The 12,707-nt window shown below is 46.8% G+C and overlaps 1 protein-coding gene across 1 annotated transcript in view; it reads left to right on the top strand.

The window, feature by feature from the left end:
* WIPF2 (WAS/WASL interacting protein family, member 2) overlaps nucleotides 1-12,707 on the top strand; it is a 41,123-nt gene that overhangs the window by 18,904 nt on the left and 9,512 nt on the right. The window contains 5 exon segments of the mRNA XM_010842615.1: nucleotides 1,882-2,013; nucleotides 5,568-5,700; nucleotides 6,393-6,509; nucleotides 6,852-7,211; nucleotides 7,214-7,507. Of these exon segments, the coding sequence (XP_010840917.1) occupies nucleotides 1,951-2,013; nucleotides 5,568-5,700; nucleotides 6,393-6,509; nucleotides 6,852-7,211; nucleotides 7,214-7,507 (967 nt within the window). The 5' untranslated portion in view covers nucleotides 1,882-1,950.

The raw sequence follows: 12,707 nt of genomic DNA, 5'->3' as shown, positions 1-12,707 counted from the left end.
AACTCTTCGCATGAGGTGGCCAAAGTACTGGAGTTTCAGCTTTAGCATCATTCCTTCCAAAGAAATCCTAGGGCTGATCTCCTTCAGAATGGACTGGTTGGATCTCCTTGCAGTCCAAGGGACTCTCAAGAGTCTTCTCCAACACCACAGTTCAAAAGCATCAATTCTTACTCCTTGATATTTACCCAAATGAGTCAAAAACTTATGTCCTCACAAAAGCCTGCACAAGGATGTTTATATCAGCATTATTCATAATTGCTCTAAGACTTGGAAGCAACTCAGATGTCCTTTAGGAGGTGAATGGATAAAACAAACTGGTACATCCAGATAGTGGAATGTTATCCAGCGCTAAAAAGAAATGAGTTTTTAAGCCATGAAAAGACATGGAGGAAACTGAAATGCATATTATCAAGTGAAAGAAGCCAATCTGAGAAAGGTACATGCTGTATGATCCCAACAGTGTGACAGTTCTGGAAAAGGCAAAACTATGGAGACATTAAAAAGCTCAGTGGTTGCCAGGGGTTCAAAGGACGGGGGCAGGGAGGGATGAATAGGCAGAGCATAAAAGAATTTTTAGCAAAGTGAGATGATTCTGTATGGTATGACATTGGTGTTTACGTGCGTGCTGTGTAACTCAGTCATGTCCAGCTCTTTGCAACCCCATGGATTGTAGCCCGCTAGGCTCCCCTGTCCATGGAATTCCCCAGGCAAGAATACTGGAGTGGGTTGCCATGCCCTCCTCCAGAGGATCTTCCCGATTCAGGGATCAAACCCGTGTCTCTTACATTTCCTGCATTGGTAGGTGGGTTCTTTACCACTAGCACCACCTGGAGAGCCGACTACATTATTGGACAGTTGTCATTATTTGATGTTCAGTCACTAAGCTGTGTTCAACTCAGCGACCCCATGAGCTGTGGAGTGCCAGGCTTCCCTGTCCTTCCCTATATCCTGGAGCTTGCTCAAACTCATGTCCATTGAATCGGTGATGCCATCCAACCGACTCATCCGCTGTCACCCCCGGGTCCTCCTGCCCCCAGTCTTCCCAGCATCAGGGTCTTTTCCATTATGTATTTGTCCAAACCCATGAAATGTACAACTGCGTGAGTGAACCCTAGGGCTTCCAGTAGTCCAGTGGTTAAGAGTCCACCTTGCAATGCAGGAGACACGGGTTGACTCCCGGGTCCAGGAAGATCCCACATGCCTTTGGAGCAACTAAACCCATGCACCACAACTACTGAGCCTGTGCTCTAGAGCTGCAAGCCGCAAACTACTGAAACCTGCGTGTCCTGGAACCTGTGCTTGGCCATAAGAGAAGCCACGTCTGTGAGAAGCCTGAGCGCTGCAACTAGAGAAAGCCCACCTGAAACAACGAAGACACAGAGCAAAGCCAAAAAGAACTAAATGATTTAGTTAAATTAAAAAAAGAGAGTGAACCCCAATGTAAACTGTGGGCTTTGGGCGATTATGAGGTATCAGTGTAGCTTCATCAGTTATAACAAATGCAGCACAGCAGGATGCAGATAGTGGGGTACTGTATGTTTGGCTGGGGGGACAGAGGTTTTAAGGGAACTCAGTACTTTCTGCTCTTTTGCTGTGAACCTAAAACCGCGGTTAAAAATGAAATTTAGTAATGTAAAAGGCTGTCAAAGCAAAATAAAAGAATAATGTGCAATAGAGACCATAGACAGTTTACAGAGCCTAAAGTATTATTTTTATCTGGCCTTTAACGGAGATTTACCGAGCCCAGGACTGGATCACGGTGCACCTAGGAGATGAGTGCCTAGTTTCTCTGGTGTCGTGCCCGGGCCTCTGGTTCTTCTGGTACTCAGTGTCTCTCAGGGCAGAGTTGTTCTCTTGAATTTGTTTCTGCTTAACTTGCAGGTATATGAGTGACCTAAAGCTGCAGATTAAAACGGAGAGAGAGCAGTGCCAACTGCACGCAGGGCAAGGATGCCAATTCCTCCTCCTCCTCCTCCACCCCCCGGTCCTCCTCCTCCTCCCACTTTTCATCAGGTAGGTTGTCCTTCCACTCAGCTATCTCAAAACCTGAATGCATACTTAGGGCTTCCTGGTGTAAGACATATGGTGTGGGAAGATGGAGACTGAATAAAAGTCTGTCTTCCTCAATTAGTTCTGATTCCTGAGAAGTCCTCTTGGGACCATATGGCTTGTCTTGGCTTTCCTCTCCTGGTTCAGTCTAAGTGGAGCTTTGAGCAGGTGGCATCAGTGTCTCTTCCCTGTTAAACTATTTGTGACATAAAGGTCGGTGTATCCTTTCTCTGTGCCCCAAAAGAGACTTACCTAGCTAGTTTGTTTCAGTACTAGGACTAGAACTCAGACCTGCCAACTTGTGTTTTTTTTTCCTTCTAAGTTTTGGGTTTTAGACATTTTGTTTGAGAATATGTATGAATCCCCTTTTAAAACCTTATTTATTTTTGGCTGTGCTGGCTCTTCATTGCTGTGGGGGCTTTTCTCTAGTTGTGGTGAGCAGGGTCTCCTCTCTAATTGCGGTGCTCGGGCTTCTCATTGAGGTGGCTTCTCTGGGGAGCATGATCTCTAGGCGTGAGGGCTCAGTAGTTGCGGCACGTGAGCTCAGTGGTTGTGACTCTTGGGCTCTAGAGCACTGGCAACGATAATTATGGCGCCCAGGCTTCGTTGCTTAGAGGCATGTGGGATCTTTCTGGATCAGGGATTGAACCCATGTCTCCTGCCTTGGCAGGCAGATTCTTTGCTACTGAGCCACCAGGGAATCCCTGGATTCCCTTTTCAGTTGAAATTTTATGTGGAAGACCAATAAGTAAAGTAGGTAAAAGCAGAACTGCTCTTGATAGAGTAGAGTTCAAAGATCCACAGTTAATCCTTGGATCCCTGTAGCCTTTAGGTTACTGTGCTGCATTGTTCTTAGTCATTCCCTCATAGCCTTTTCACTGGGGGCTTACTATGTGTCAGAGACTTGGCTGACTACAATTTCGAAAAGCCATATAATTTTACTCTATACTTTAATTTTCTCTATACTTCATAATTTTCATTTTTTAAAAACATTTTTTATTGTTTTTGGCTGTACCACTTGACTTATGGGATCTTAGTTCCTTGCTCAGGGATTGAACCTGTGCCCTCAGTGAAAGTGCAAGAGTCCTAACCATGGGACTGCCAGGGAATTCCCATGTAAGAGCTTATATATTGCTTGACTCTCCACATGAATTTATTTAAAAATTAAAAGGGGAAATATGCAGATAAGCAAAAAGAAGCAGATAAAAATCATCTGTGATCTTGACAACCTGAAATGAAGCAGATTCTGCTTTTAAGGGCCCCCAGTATAATGAGTGAGACAGGTAAGTCAACAGACAAAATCCATGCTATGCAGAGATATATGGGGCCATAAAAAGGGCACCTCACCAGTGGTCGAAGGAGAGGAGGTAGCCATAAGAGAAGCTTCTGGCGAGAGATGATGCTGAGCTGAATCTTGAAAGATGAGTAGAGTTTAGCCAGAAAAGGGTGAAGGTAGGCACTTGAAGTTGCTTAACTGGCATCCTCCTCGTTGTTCTTTTTGATTGACCTTTTAGATTACTTTCAGCTTTATGCTATTATAAACTGTTTTTTTCCTGTTATTATCTTTGTGCACTGCTCCAATTATTTTCTTCAAGTTAATTTCTGGAAGTAGAACTCTTGTGCTAGACTTTTGTGCTATTTTTTGGCTGTGCCTCATGGCATGTAGGCTTCCTAGGTGGCTCAGTGGGTAAAGAATCCACCTGCAGCGCAGGGGACGCAGGAGGTTCGATCCCTGGGTCGAGAAGATCCCCTGGAGGAGGGTGTGGCAACCCACTCCAGTGCTCTTGCTGGGAAAAATCCCATCGACAGAGGAGCGTGGAGGGCTACAGTGCATGGGGTCACAAAGAGTTGGACATGACTGAAGCGACTGAGCACGCACGCACGCTCGCACACGTGGCATGCAGGATCTTAGTTCTGTGACCAGGGATCAGACCTGTGCCTCCTGAAGTGAAAGCACGGAGTCTTAACTGCTGGACCACCAGGGAAGTCCTGTGCTAGACTTGCCTGAATCTTGTGACCACCACAGGGCAGGTTTTTGTTCTGTACGTTTTTTTAACATCTTCAGTGTGCCAGGCACTACGCAGGCAGTGCCTTGACAAAGCTAACAAACTCCTTTTGTAATTTTAACCTTAACCAATATCATAGGTAGATAATAATACTGTTTTACACTATGTATTTTTTTTATTGTTGAAGGTTTTTTTTTTTCTTTTCATATTTGCTGGCTCTTTTTACTTTCTTCACCCTGTATTGTTCATGTGTGTGCACTAAGTCGCTTCAGTCGTCTGACTCTTTGTGATCCTATCTATGGACTGTAGCCTGCCAGGCTCCTCTGTCCATGGGATTCTCCAGGCATGCATACTGGAGTGGGTTGCCATTTCCTTCTCCAGGGGATCTTCCTGACCCAGGGATCAAACTCAAGTCTCCTGCATTTCTTGCTTTGCAGGCAGATTCTTTACCTGCTGAGCCACCTGGGAAACCTCAGTACTGTTTATATAATCTTTCTTGCTTATTATCCTATTGATTTCTGAGTCATCTTGTTTGTTAATGCTATATAGATTTAGAACACTACCTTTGTTTCTATCATATGTTACGTTTGTCACTGATAATTTCTCCTTCCAGTGTGTTATCTGCATATTATATTCCTAAGTGAATAATCTATAATAAAGAGATCTGTTGGTCTTTTCCTGTATTTTGGTTGTCTTGATAAGAAGTCCTTCCCCTTACCTATTTTTTTCCATATAGTACTTCTGTGGGTTTATTTTTTTACACTTGAAATTTTTAATTCAGCCAGAGTAAAGCCCTAAGGTAGGTATTTAACTTTATAATTTTTTTCTGAAAATTAACCACTTGTTGGACTTCTTTGGCATTCCAGTGGTTAGGACTCTGAGCTTTCACTCCAGGGGGCTCAGGTTTGAGCCCTAGCCAGGGAACTAAGATCCTACGTGCCCCATGGTGCATCCCCCAGAAAATTAACCACTAGTTTTTAACACCGTGTATTTAATGACCTATCCTTTCTGCACTGATGAACTATACTTTTATTTTTTCTTCTATAGATCTGGGCCTGCTTATGGAGTGTCTGTTTGTTCCATTAATCTAGGTGTCTGTCCTTGTGTTCTTGTTATAGTTGGTCATAGGACTGTTTCAAGATTTGAATGAGATAATGAAAGTAATGTGCTTATTATTATTAGCACAATGCTTCTGGTATAGTAGGGACTCCATAAATGTTTGCATTGATGATGGTGATACAATACAGATAAAGCGTCTGACACAAGCCTAGCACATAGGTACTCTGTTAGATTGGTGCAGGCCTCCTATCAGAAGCCTCTAAACAGGAGGGAGAGCTGTCCCTTCACCGAAGGGACAGCATGAGCAAAGGGTGTGAGAAGGGTGTTTTTTGGCACATGTACCTTATCAGGCTAGACAGGCATTGCATGGAATCCAGTTTGCTGAAGACATTTATCCTGAACTTGTGATGAAGAGGATATTGAGGGTGAACTTTTGTTTCCCTCTTCCTTCAGGCAAACACCGAGCCACCTAAGCTGAGTAGAGATGAGCAGCGGGGTCGAGGCGCCCTCTTACAGGACATCTGCAAGGGCACTAAGCTAAAGAAGGTGACCAACGTTAACGATCGGAGCGCTCCCATCCTCGAGAGTGAGTCTGAGCTGCATCGCCTTGCGAACCGCCAGGACCCCAGGGTTGGCCTGGAGACTCGGCCTGGCTGTCATTTTTACTGTTGGATCTTGGGTGGGAGTTTTGTGTTAGGGTATTCTGTGACTGTCTTCTCATCTGTACTTTTGAATGCCTTAGAAATTTCTTTTTGACCTTTGAGAAACATTCTTGGGGTCTTAAGCCTCCCGTCTCCTCCTATGCCTCGTGCTTGTTAGGGCACATCCTTGGCTTTTCTGTGAGGGAACCACCACAGTCCTGAAAACTGATAAGCTGAAGCCAGTAATGATTTTTTAATTGCTGCAAGTGTTCTTGCTGGAGGGCCTCTGGGGAGCTGGCTCACACCTGGGTCCCAGAGCCATCAGCCCCTGATCATCTGGGACTTGGAGAGGAGAGCTTAGAGAACTCTCTTCATCCTGGTTACCCCTGTGCCCTAAATAAAGGAAGACTGGCTTCTCGTTCCTTTGGTTCTCTCTCATCACAGCCCAAAGTTTCATCCCCATGCCCACTTGAAGCTGTGGAGCAGAGAGGCTCACTTTCTATTTCAGTGGAAGGACAAAAGCAGTGGCGGTTTGCAAATTAAAGCCCAGGGAGAAGGACGGGTTTCTCCTCAGGATTGACTTGGTCACCAGCTCAGAGCACGCATGAAATGACAATCCTAATGGTGTGCTTTCCAGAGCCCAAAGGGAGCAGTGGAGGTTACGGTTCTGGAGCAGCTGCCCTGCAGGCCAAGGGAGGCCTCTTCCAAGGAGGAGTGCCAAAGCTGCGCCCTGTGGGAGCCAAGGACAGTTCAGGTATGTGGTAAGGACTTCCTTAGGGTATTTCTCAAATGTGTTCATTTTGGACTGATCCCAAGCGGGACCTCTGGAGATCAGGAGCACGGTAGAGGTGCGACAAAGAGGGGAGCAGGGGAGGAGTGACAGAGCAGAATAAAGCGGGAGCTGAGGCATTCGATGAAAGTGCGTTCGACTTGTAGCAGTAGTATTTGCTAATGGACCCTGAGCCTGAAACCAGGTTAAAACCCAGCACCGTACCTGCTGCCATACAGGTTGCACAGAGGAGGCGGGGTGACACGGAGATAACTCACCACTGTGCACCTGGCTCTGTTGACCTGGTGCTGTCTGCTGTATTTGTAGAGAACCTGGCTGGTAAGCCAGCGCTCCAAGTCCCCAGTTCCCGAGCTGCTGCCCCGAGGCCTCCAGGGACCACAGCCAGCGGGCGTCCTCAAGATGACACAGACAGCAGCCGGGCCTCACTCCCAGAGCTGCCCCGGACGCAGAGACCCTCGTTACCGGACCTCTCTCGGCCCAATCCCACCAGCAGTACCGGGATGAAGCACAGCTCCTCTGCCCCTCCTCCACCTCCCCCGGGGAGGCGTGCCAACGCCCCCCCCACGCCCCTGCCTATGCACAGCAACAAAGCCGCGGCCTACAACAGAGAGAAACCCCTGCCGCCCACGCCTGGACAGAGGCTTCACCCGGGTCGAGAGGGACCTTCTGTCCCCCCCCAGCCAAGCCGCCTCCTTCCCCTGTGAATGTCAGATCGGGACCAAGTGGCCAGTCTCTGGCTCCTCCTCCGCCGCCTTACCGCCAGCCTCCTGGGGTCCCCAACGGACCCTCCAGCCCCACGAATGAGTCAGCCCCCGAGCTGCCACAGAGACACAATTCTTTGCATAGGAAGACTCCAGGGCCTGCCAGAGGCCTGGCGCCTCCTCCGCCCACCTCAGCCTCCCCCTCTTCACAGAGTAATAGGCCACCTCCCCCAACCCGTGACCCTCCCAGCCGGGGAGCAGGTAAGTGCCTGGAAGTACCTTGTGTTTCCCCTCATACTCAGACTGAGTCTCTCTTCCTTTTCACCCTTCTCACCAAAGCTCTTCTTCAGTGACTGAAGTGAATACTCATTGGACAGGTTTATTAGTGCCTTTTTACATGTCAGATTCTCTTGTTAGGGAAACAGCAATAAATAAAAAAAAGGCAAAAAATCCTGTTCTGAACACTGAGGAAAATAAGTTAATAGAAAAAAATATATATGTGTGTGTATGTATAAAGAAAACAAGCAAAAAATATATATATATAAACACATAGTATATAGATGCTTTAGAGAAATACGAAGCAGAGAAAGGGGATGGGGTGTACTGGGGTGGGGATGAGGAAATACTTAAATTGCAGGGATGAGGGTAAAAGTAGGGTCAGAGAAGGCCTTACTGATAAAGCGACAGTTTGGCAAAGACCTGAAGAAACTGAGGGAATGCACTAAGCAGGCATTGAGAGCAGCAGATGCTAAGGCCCTGAGATTGGGGACAGCAGGGAGACCGCTGTGGCAAGACCAGGATATGCGATGGGACAAGCGACAGGACATGGAGGTCAGGAAGCTAGATTCCATGAAAGAGTAGCCAAGGACTTTGTGAAGGCTTCAGGTTTTAGTCCGTGTGAGATGAGGAGCCACTGGGTTGCGGGGAGGATGGGAACATGGAAGTAGCATTGATCTACCTTTTGAAAAGGTCACTGGACCCTGTGTTGAGAAAGACCACAGGAAGACAGAGGGGCCAAGGGAGAGCACTTGGGAGGCTAGGGCAGTGAACTGGGTGTATGGTGTATGTGTGGGTCACAGCAGCTTTGGGGAAAGATCAGTGTTCCATCGATCTTGTTTTTTTGTTTTGCTTTTAAATATCTATCTGTTCGGCTGCTTCCAGTCTTAGTTGCAATGCATGGGCTTCTCTCTAGCTATAGCTTGAGGGCTTTCTTGCCCCACACCATGTGGGATCTTAGTTCCCTGAACAGGGATCGAGTGCCCTACATTGGAAGGTGGATTCTTAACCACTGAACCACAAGGGAAGTTGTAGGTGTTCGGTTTTGAATGTCAAGTTTGAGACCTGAGGGTAAATCATGGATTGGCGATTGGCTCTGAGACTCTGCACTTCAAGGGGATGGTGTGGGCTAGAGAGGGGAATTTGAAGAATTTTGAGAACTACATGCTGGGGTGAAACCACCTGGGGAGTGAGTTCATTAAAGGAGAGGAGAAGTCTGGGGCGTGAGTCCTTCCTATAGCAGAGGCCAGAGCATTGAGAGTACTAAGGCAGAGGAAGCTGAGAAAAGGCCTGGAGTGAGGGAGAAAGGAGAAACGCGGAGAGAGTAATGGGAAAAGTCCGAGATAGTCAGTGAGCACCCGGGGCCTGTGCTGCAGGTGGGTCAGCTAAGCTGAAGGCTGAGAATGACACTGGTCTCAGCAACACGAAGAGTCATTTTGAGGATCCACAAACTACCCTTGTGAGTAGTTTTAGTGGAGTGCGGAGGAGAGGGTGACGCGAAAGTCTGATTGGATTGGGTTCAAGCATGCGGGAATAGGAGAGGCCTTGATGAAGACAGCGGTAGACATCTAGGGAGTTTGCTGTAAGGGGAGAGGGCTGCAGCTATGTGGAACGGTTGCTGGAGGAGGATATGAGATTGAGGGCTGATCCCCCTGCCCCATGCTCCAAGATGGGAGAGATTTCAACATCTGTTTGTATGCTGATGGAATGATCCTGTAGAGAAGGGAGATTGCCTGGATAATCCTCAGGGAGGCAGAAAGGAATGAAATCTGATCCACAGGTCAAGGGTTGATCTTAGGTAAGAATTCAGATAGTTCTTCTGGGTAGCAGGAGGGATGACTGAGCATATAGGCAAAGAAGCAAGTGAGTAGGTGGGTGTAGTGATGGGAGCGTGTGGAAAGTTTCTTCTGTTTTTTTGTTTTTGTGGTTCTATTTTCTTGGTGAGTTTGAAAGCAAGGACATCTGCTGTGAATGTGGGTAAGGAGTTAGAGGGAGATTTGAGGACAGAAGAGGGCATGAATTGGCCATCTGGGCGCACGGGTGAGTGAGTGAAAGAGGGAAGTGTGCTGCGATGACCAGTGACACAGAAGGCTCACTCCAGCTTAGGGGCCACATGTTTCAAGTGAGATTCATCAGCTCGACGTGTGTTCAGCTGCGTCTCTGCCAGTCCTGAGTCGGGGCAGAGTTTAATTACCCAGGTTAGCGTTTTGTAGGCATGTGTGACCATGAGGGAGAGTCGGGCAAGGGAGGTAAGGGGGTGTGTAAGGGAGTGGTTATCACAAGGGACCCTGCTGCTAAACTGGGTGAGGAAAAGATTCAGGAACCTTTGAAAAGGTGGAAGAGAGGAGTTCTACAGTGTGACGGTGAGCTCTCTGGACTCTGAATCAAGCGAAGAAGTTGTGTCATCTTTCAAAATAGGTGAAAGTAGAGAGTGAATGAGACTCTGACAGCTCTCTGGGGCCTTCTTAGTGTTCTATAGTGTTAGTCGCGTCCAACTGTTTGCAATTCCATGGACCGTAACCTGCCAGAATCCTCTGTCCATGGAATTCTCCAGGCAAGAATATTGGCGTGGTTTGCCATTCCCTTCTCCAGGGGATCTTCCCGACCCAGGGATTGAACCTGGGTCTCCTGTACTGAAGGCAGATTCTTTACCATCTAAGCCACCAAGGAAGCCCTTCTTAGGCCCAGGAATTTTGGCTCCCATATTCTGTTGTATAAGCTCTCCTGGTGGCTCAGTGGTAAGCAGTCTGTTTGTCAGACATCCAGGTCCCAATCCCAGGGTTGGGAAGATCCCCTGGAGGACGAAATGGCAACCCACTCTAGTATTCTTGCCTGGGAAATCCGATGGACAGAGGTGCCTAGCAGGCTATAGTCCATGGGGTCACAGAAGAGTCAGACACGACTTAGAGACTAAATAGCAACAATTCTTTTTTATCACTGGGTTTTGAGCGGCACCCTCCACAAATGGCTTTTGAACTTTGGCTTTAGACACCCCACGTGTATAGGTGAAATCATCGAATAGGGAGGTTTGTCACCAGGAAGCGTGTATTAAAGGCCCATTAACCTGCACGCTGCTTGACTAAGTACAGAGATGTCAGTTCTGGGAGCTGGCCATGGCATCAGGTGGTCACATAGGAGCCTAGTACATGGCCAACCCTGTATCTCTCTGGCTTTAGCTGGAAGGATATAGTCCCAACATGACCTTTGATTTTACAAAGTTTTGGTTAAAAAAATTTTTTTTTAACTAAAGAATGTTTTTTAAATGACCCTTTAACTGAGCCAGAGCACATATCTTTCTAAACCCAACCAGGAATAGAAGCAGGGGAAAATGTAATTTCCGTGGGTTGAATTGAGTCGTTTTAAATGTCTGTAAACTTCTTGCTTCCCACTTCTCAGTTCTTTCTTTGTGATTTCTTTAGAATATTGTGAAGTTATGAGTCTTATTCTTCTATTAGCCATCACCAACTTTGAAGCCTGCCATAGGCCTCGGCCTACTTTCTGCATCAGTAACCAGAGCTGCTGCTGCGTCGCTTCAGTCGTGTCCGACTCTGTGCGACCCCATAGACGGCAGCCCACCAGGCTCCCCCGTCCTTGGGATTCTCCAGGCAAGAGCACTGGAGTGGGTTGCCATTTCCTTCTCCAATGCATGAAAGTGAAAAGTGAAAGGGAAGTCGCTCAGTCGTGTCTGACTCTTAGCAACCCCATGGACTGCAGCCCACCAGGCTCCTCCATCCATGGGATTTTCCAGGCAAGAGTACTGGAGTAGGGTGCCATTGCCTTCTCTGTTAGTAACCAGAACAACAGTTCTTAAAAATGATACTCTGAAAAAAAAAAAAATTGAGATATTTTAGTCAGAGATCTTGTGAGTATTGGCTCCATTTGTTTATGAGATTGGGCCTATCGCTCTGATTTCTGAGTTTGTTTCCTGATCTGTAAAATGATATTCATAGTACTTTCAGAGGTGGTTGTAAATAAAAAAATGCATAGAAGTGCTTTTTAAACTGTGGTGTGCTGGTGAGCTTAGTGGATTTATGCAAAGGGCTTCTGGGTAGTTTTCGTGGACTTATTTCTATTAATTAATCATACTATGATAATGATAACATGTTATAATGTACTTTTGTTTCTTTATGAATGATTTACATTTGAAAGAATATGTAAAAAGGCAAAAGAATATGTAAAACAGGCAAAAGGAGTCTTTTGCCGTGCCCAGGGTGCTTAGAGACCAAAAATATCCCTTCTTATTGGTCCATAAAGTTTCTTTTTGAATTTTTTCTCTGTAGAGTAAAACACTATTTTAAAGGGCATTTTTTTCTTTTGAAAAGAATCAAGGATAGAGTGGGAGGTTGGGTTTAGTAGATGTAAGTGCAACATTGTAAATCAGCTATGTCTGTGTGCTCAGTCCTGTCCAGCTCTTTGCCACCCCATGGACTATAGTTTGCCAGGCTCTTATGTCCATGGAATTGTCCAGGCAAGAATATTGGAGCAGGTTCCATTCCCTACGCCAGGGGATCTTCCCAACTCATGGTTCGAACCTGGGTCTCTCACAATGCAAGCAGATTCTTTGCCATCTGAGCCACCAGGGAAGCCCTGCTTCAGTTTAAAACAAAAGAATCAATAACATCACGCTTTACTCAAAATTGGGTTTATCTTGGATTACAAAAGTTGATCTTCCCACCCTGAGGTTTCTTTTACACACTGCTTGTCTCTTGGGGTCATTGGGTTCCAGCTCTGTCACTTGAAGTAGTCTTAAAACTGGATGTGACAAACAGTAGAACCTGGTCAGGATTTCCGTCCCTGAGCTAAGGAAGCCAAGCAGGTGGTTCTTCGTCCTGCTCCATTTTGCCTGTCCAGGTTGGCTCTCATCACTGCCACCTGCTCACAGCCTCACTGGTGTCCTTTTGAGCCTGGCTGATGCTGTCTACTTTAATTGCCCTATCCCCACCAGGGAGTCTGGGTAGACACAGATTTCCAGGACCCTATGAAATCTGACTGTGAAGAAGGCTGAGCACGAAGAATTGATGCTTTTGAACTGTGGTGTTGGAGAAGACTCTTGAGAGTCCTTTGGACTGCAAGGAGATCCAACCAGTCCATTCTGAAGATCAGCCCTGGGATTTCTTTGGACGGAATGATGCTGAAGCTGAAACTCCAGTACTTTGGCCACCTCATGCGAAGAGTTGACTCATTG

Source organism: Bison bison, unplaced genomic scaffold (assembly GCF_000754665.1).
Source record: "Bison bison bison isolate TAMUID 2011002044 unplaced genomic scaffold, Bison_UMD1.0 scf7180017864180, whole genome shotgun sequence".
NCBI classification, from domain to species: Eukaryota; Metazoa; Chordata; class Mammalia; order Artiodactyla; family Bovidae; genus Bison; species Bison bison.
The sequence above is the reverse complement of the archived record's forward strand: the minus strand, read 5'-3'. Positions and strand labels throughout refer to the sequence as shown.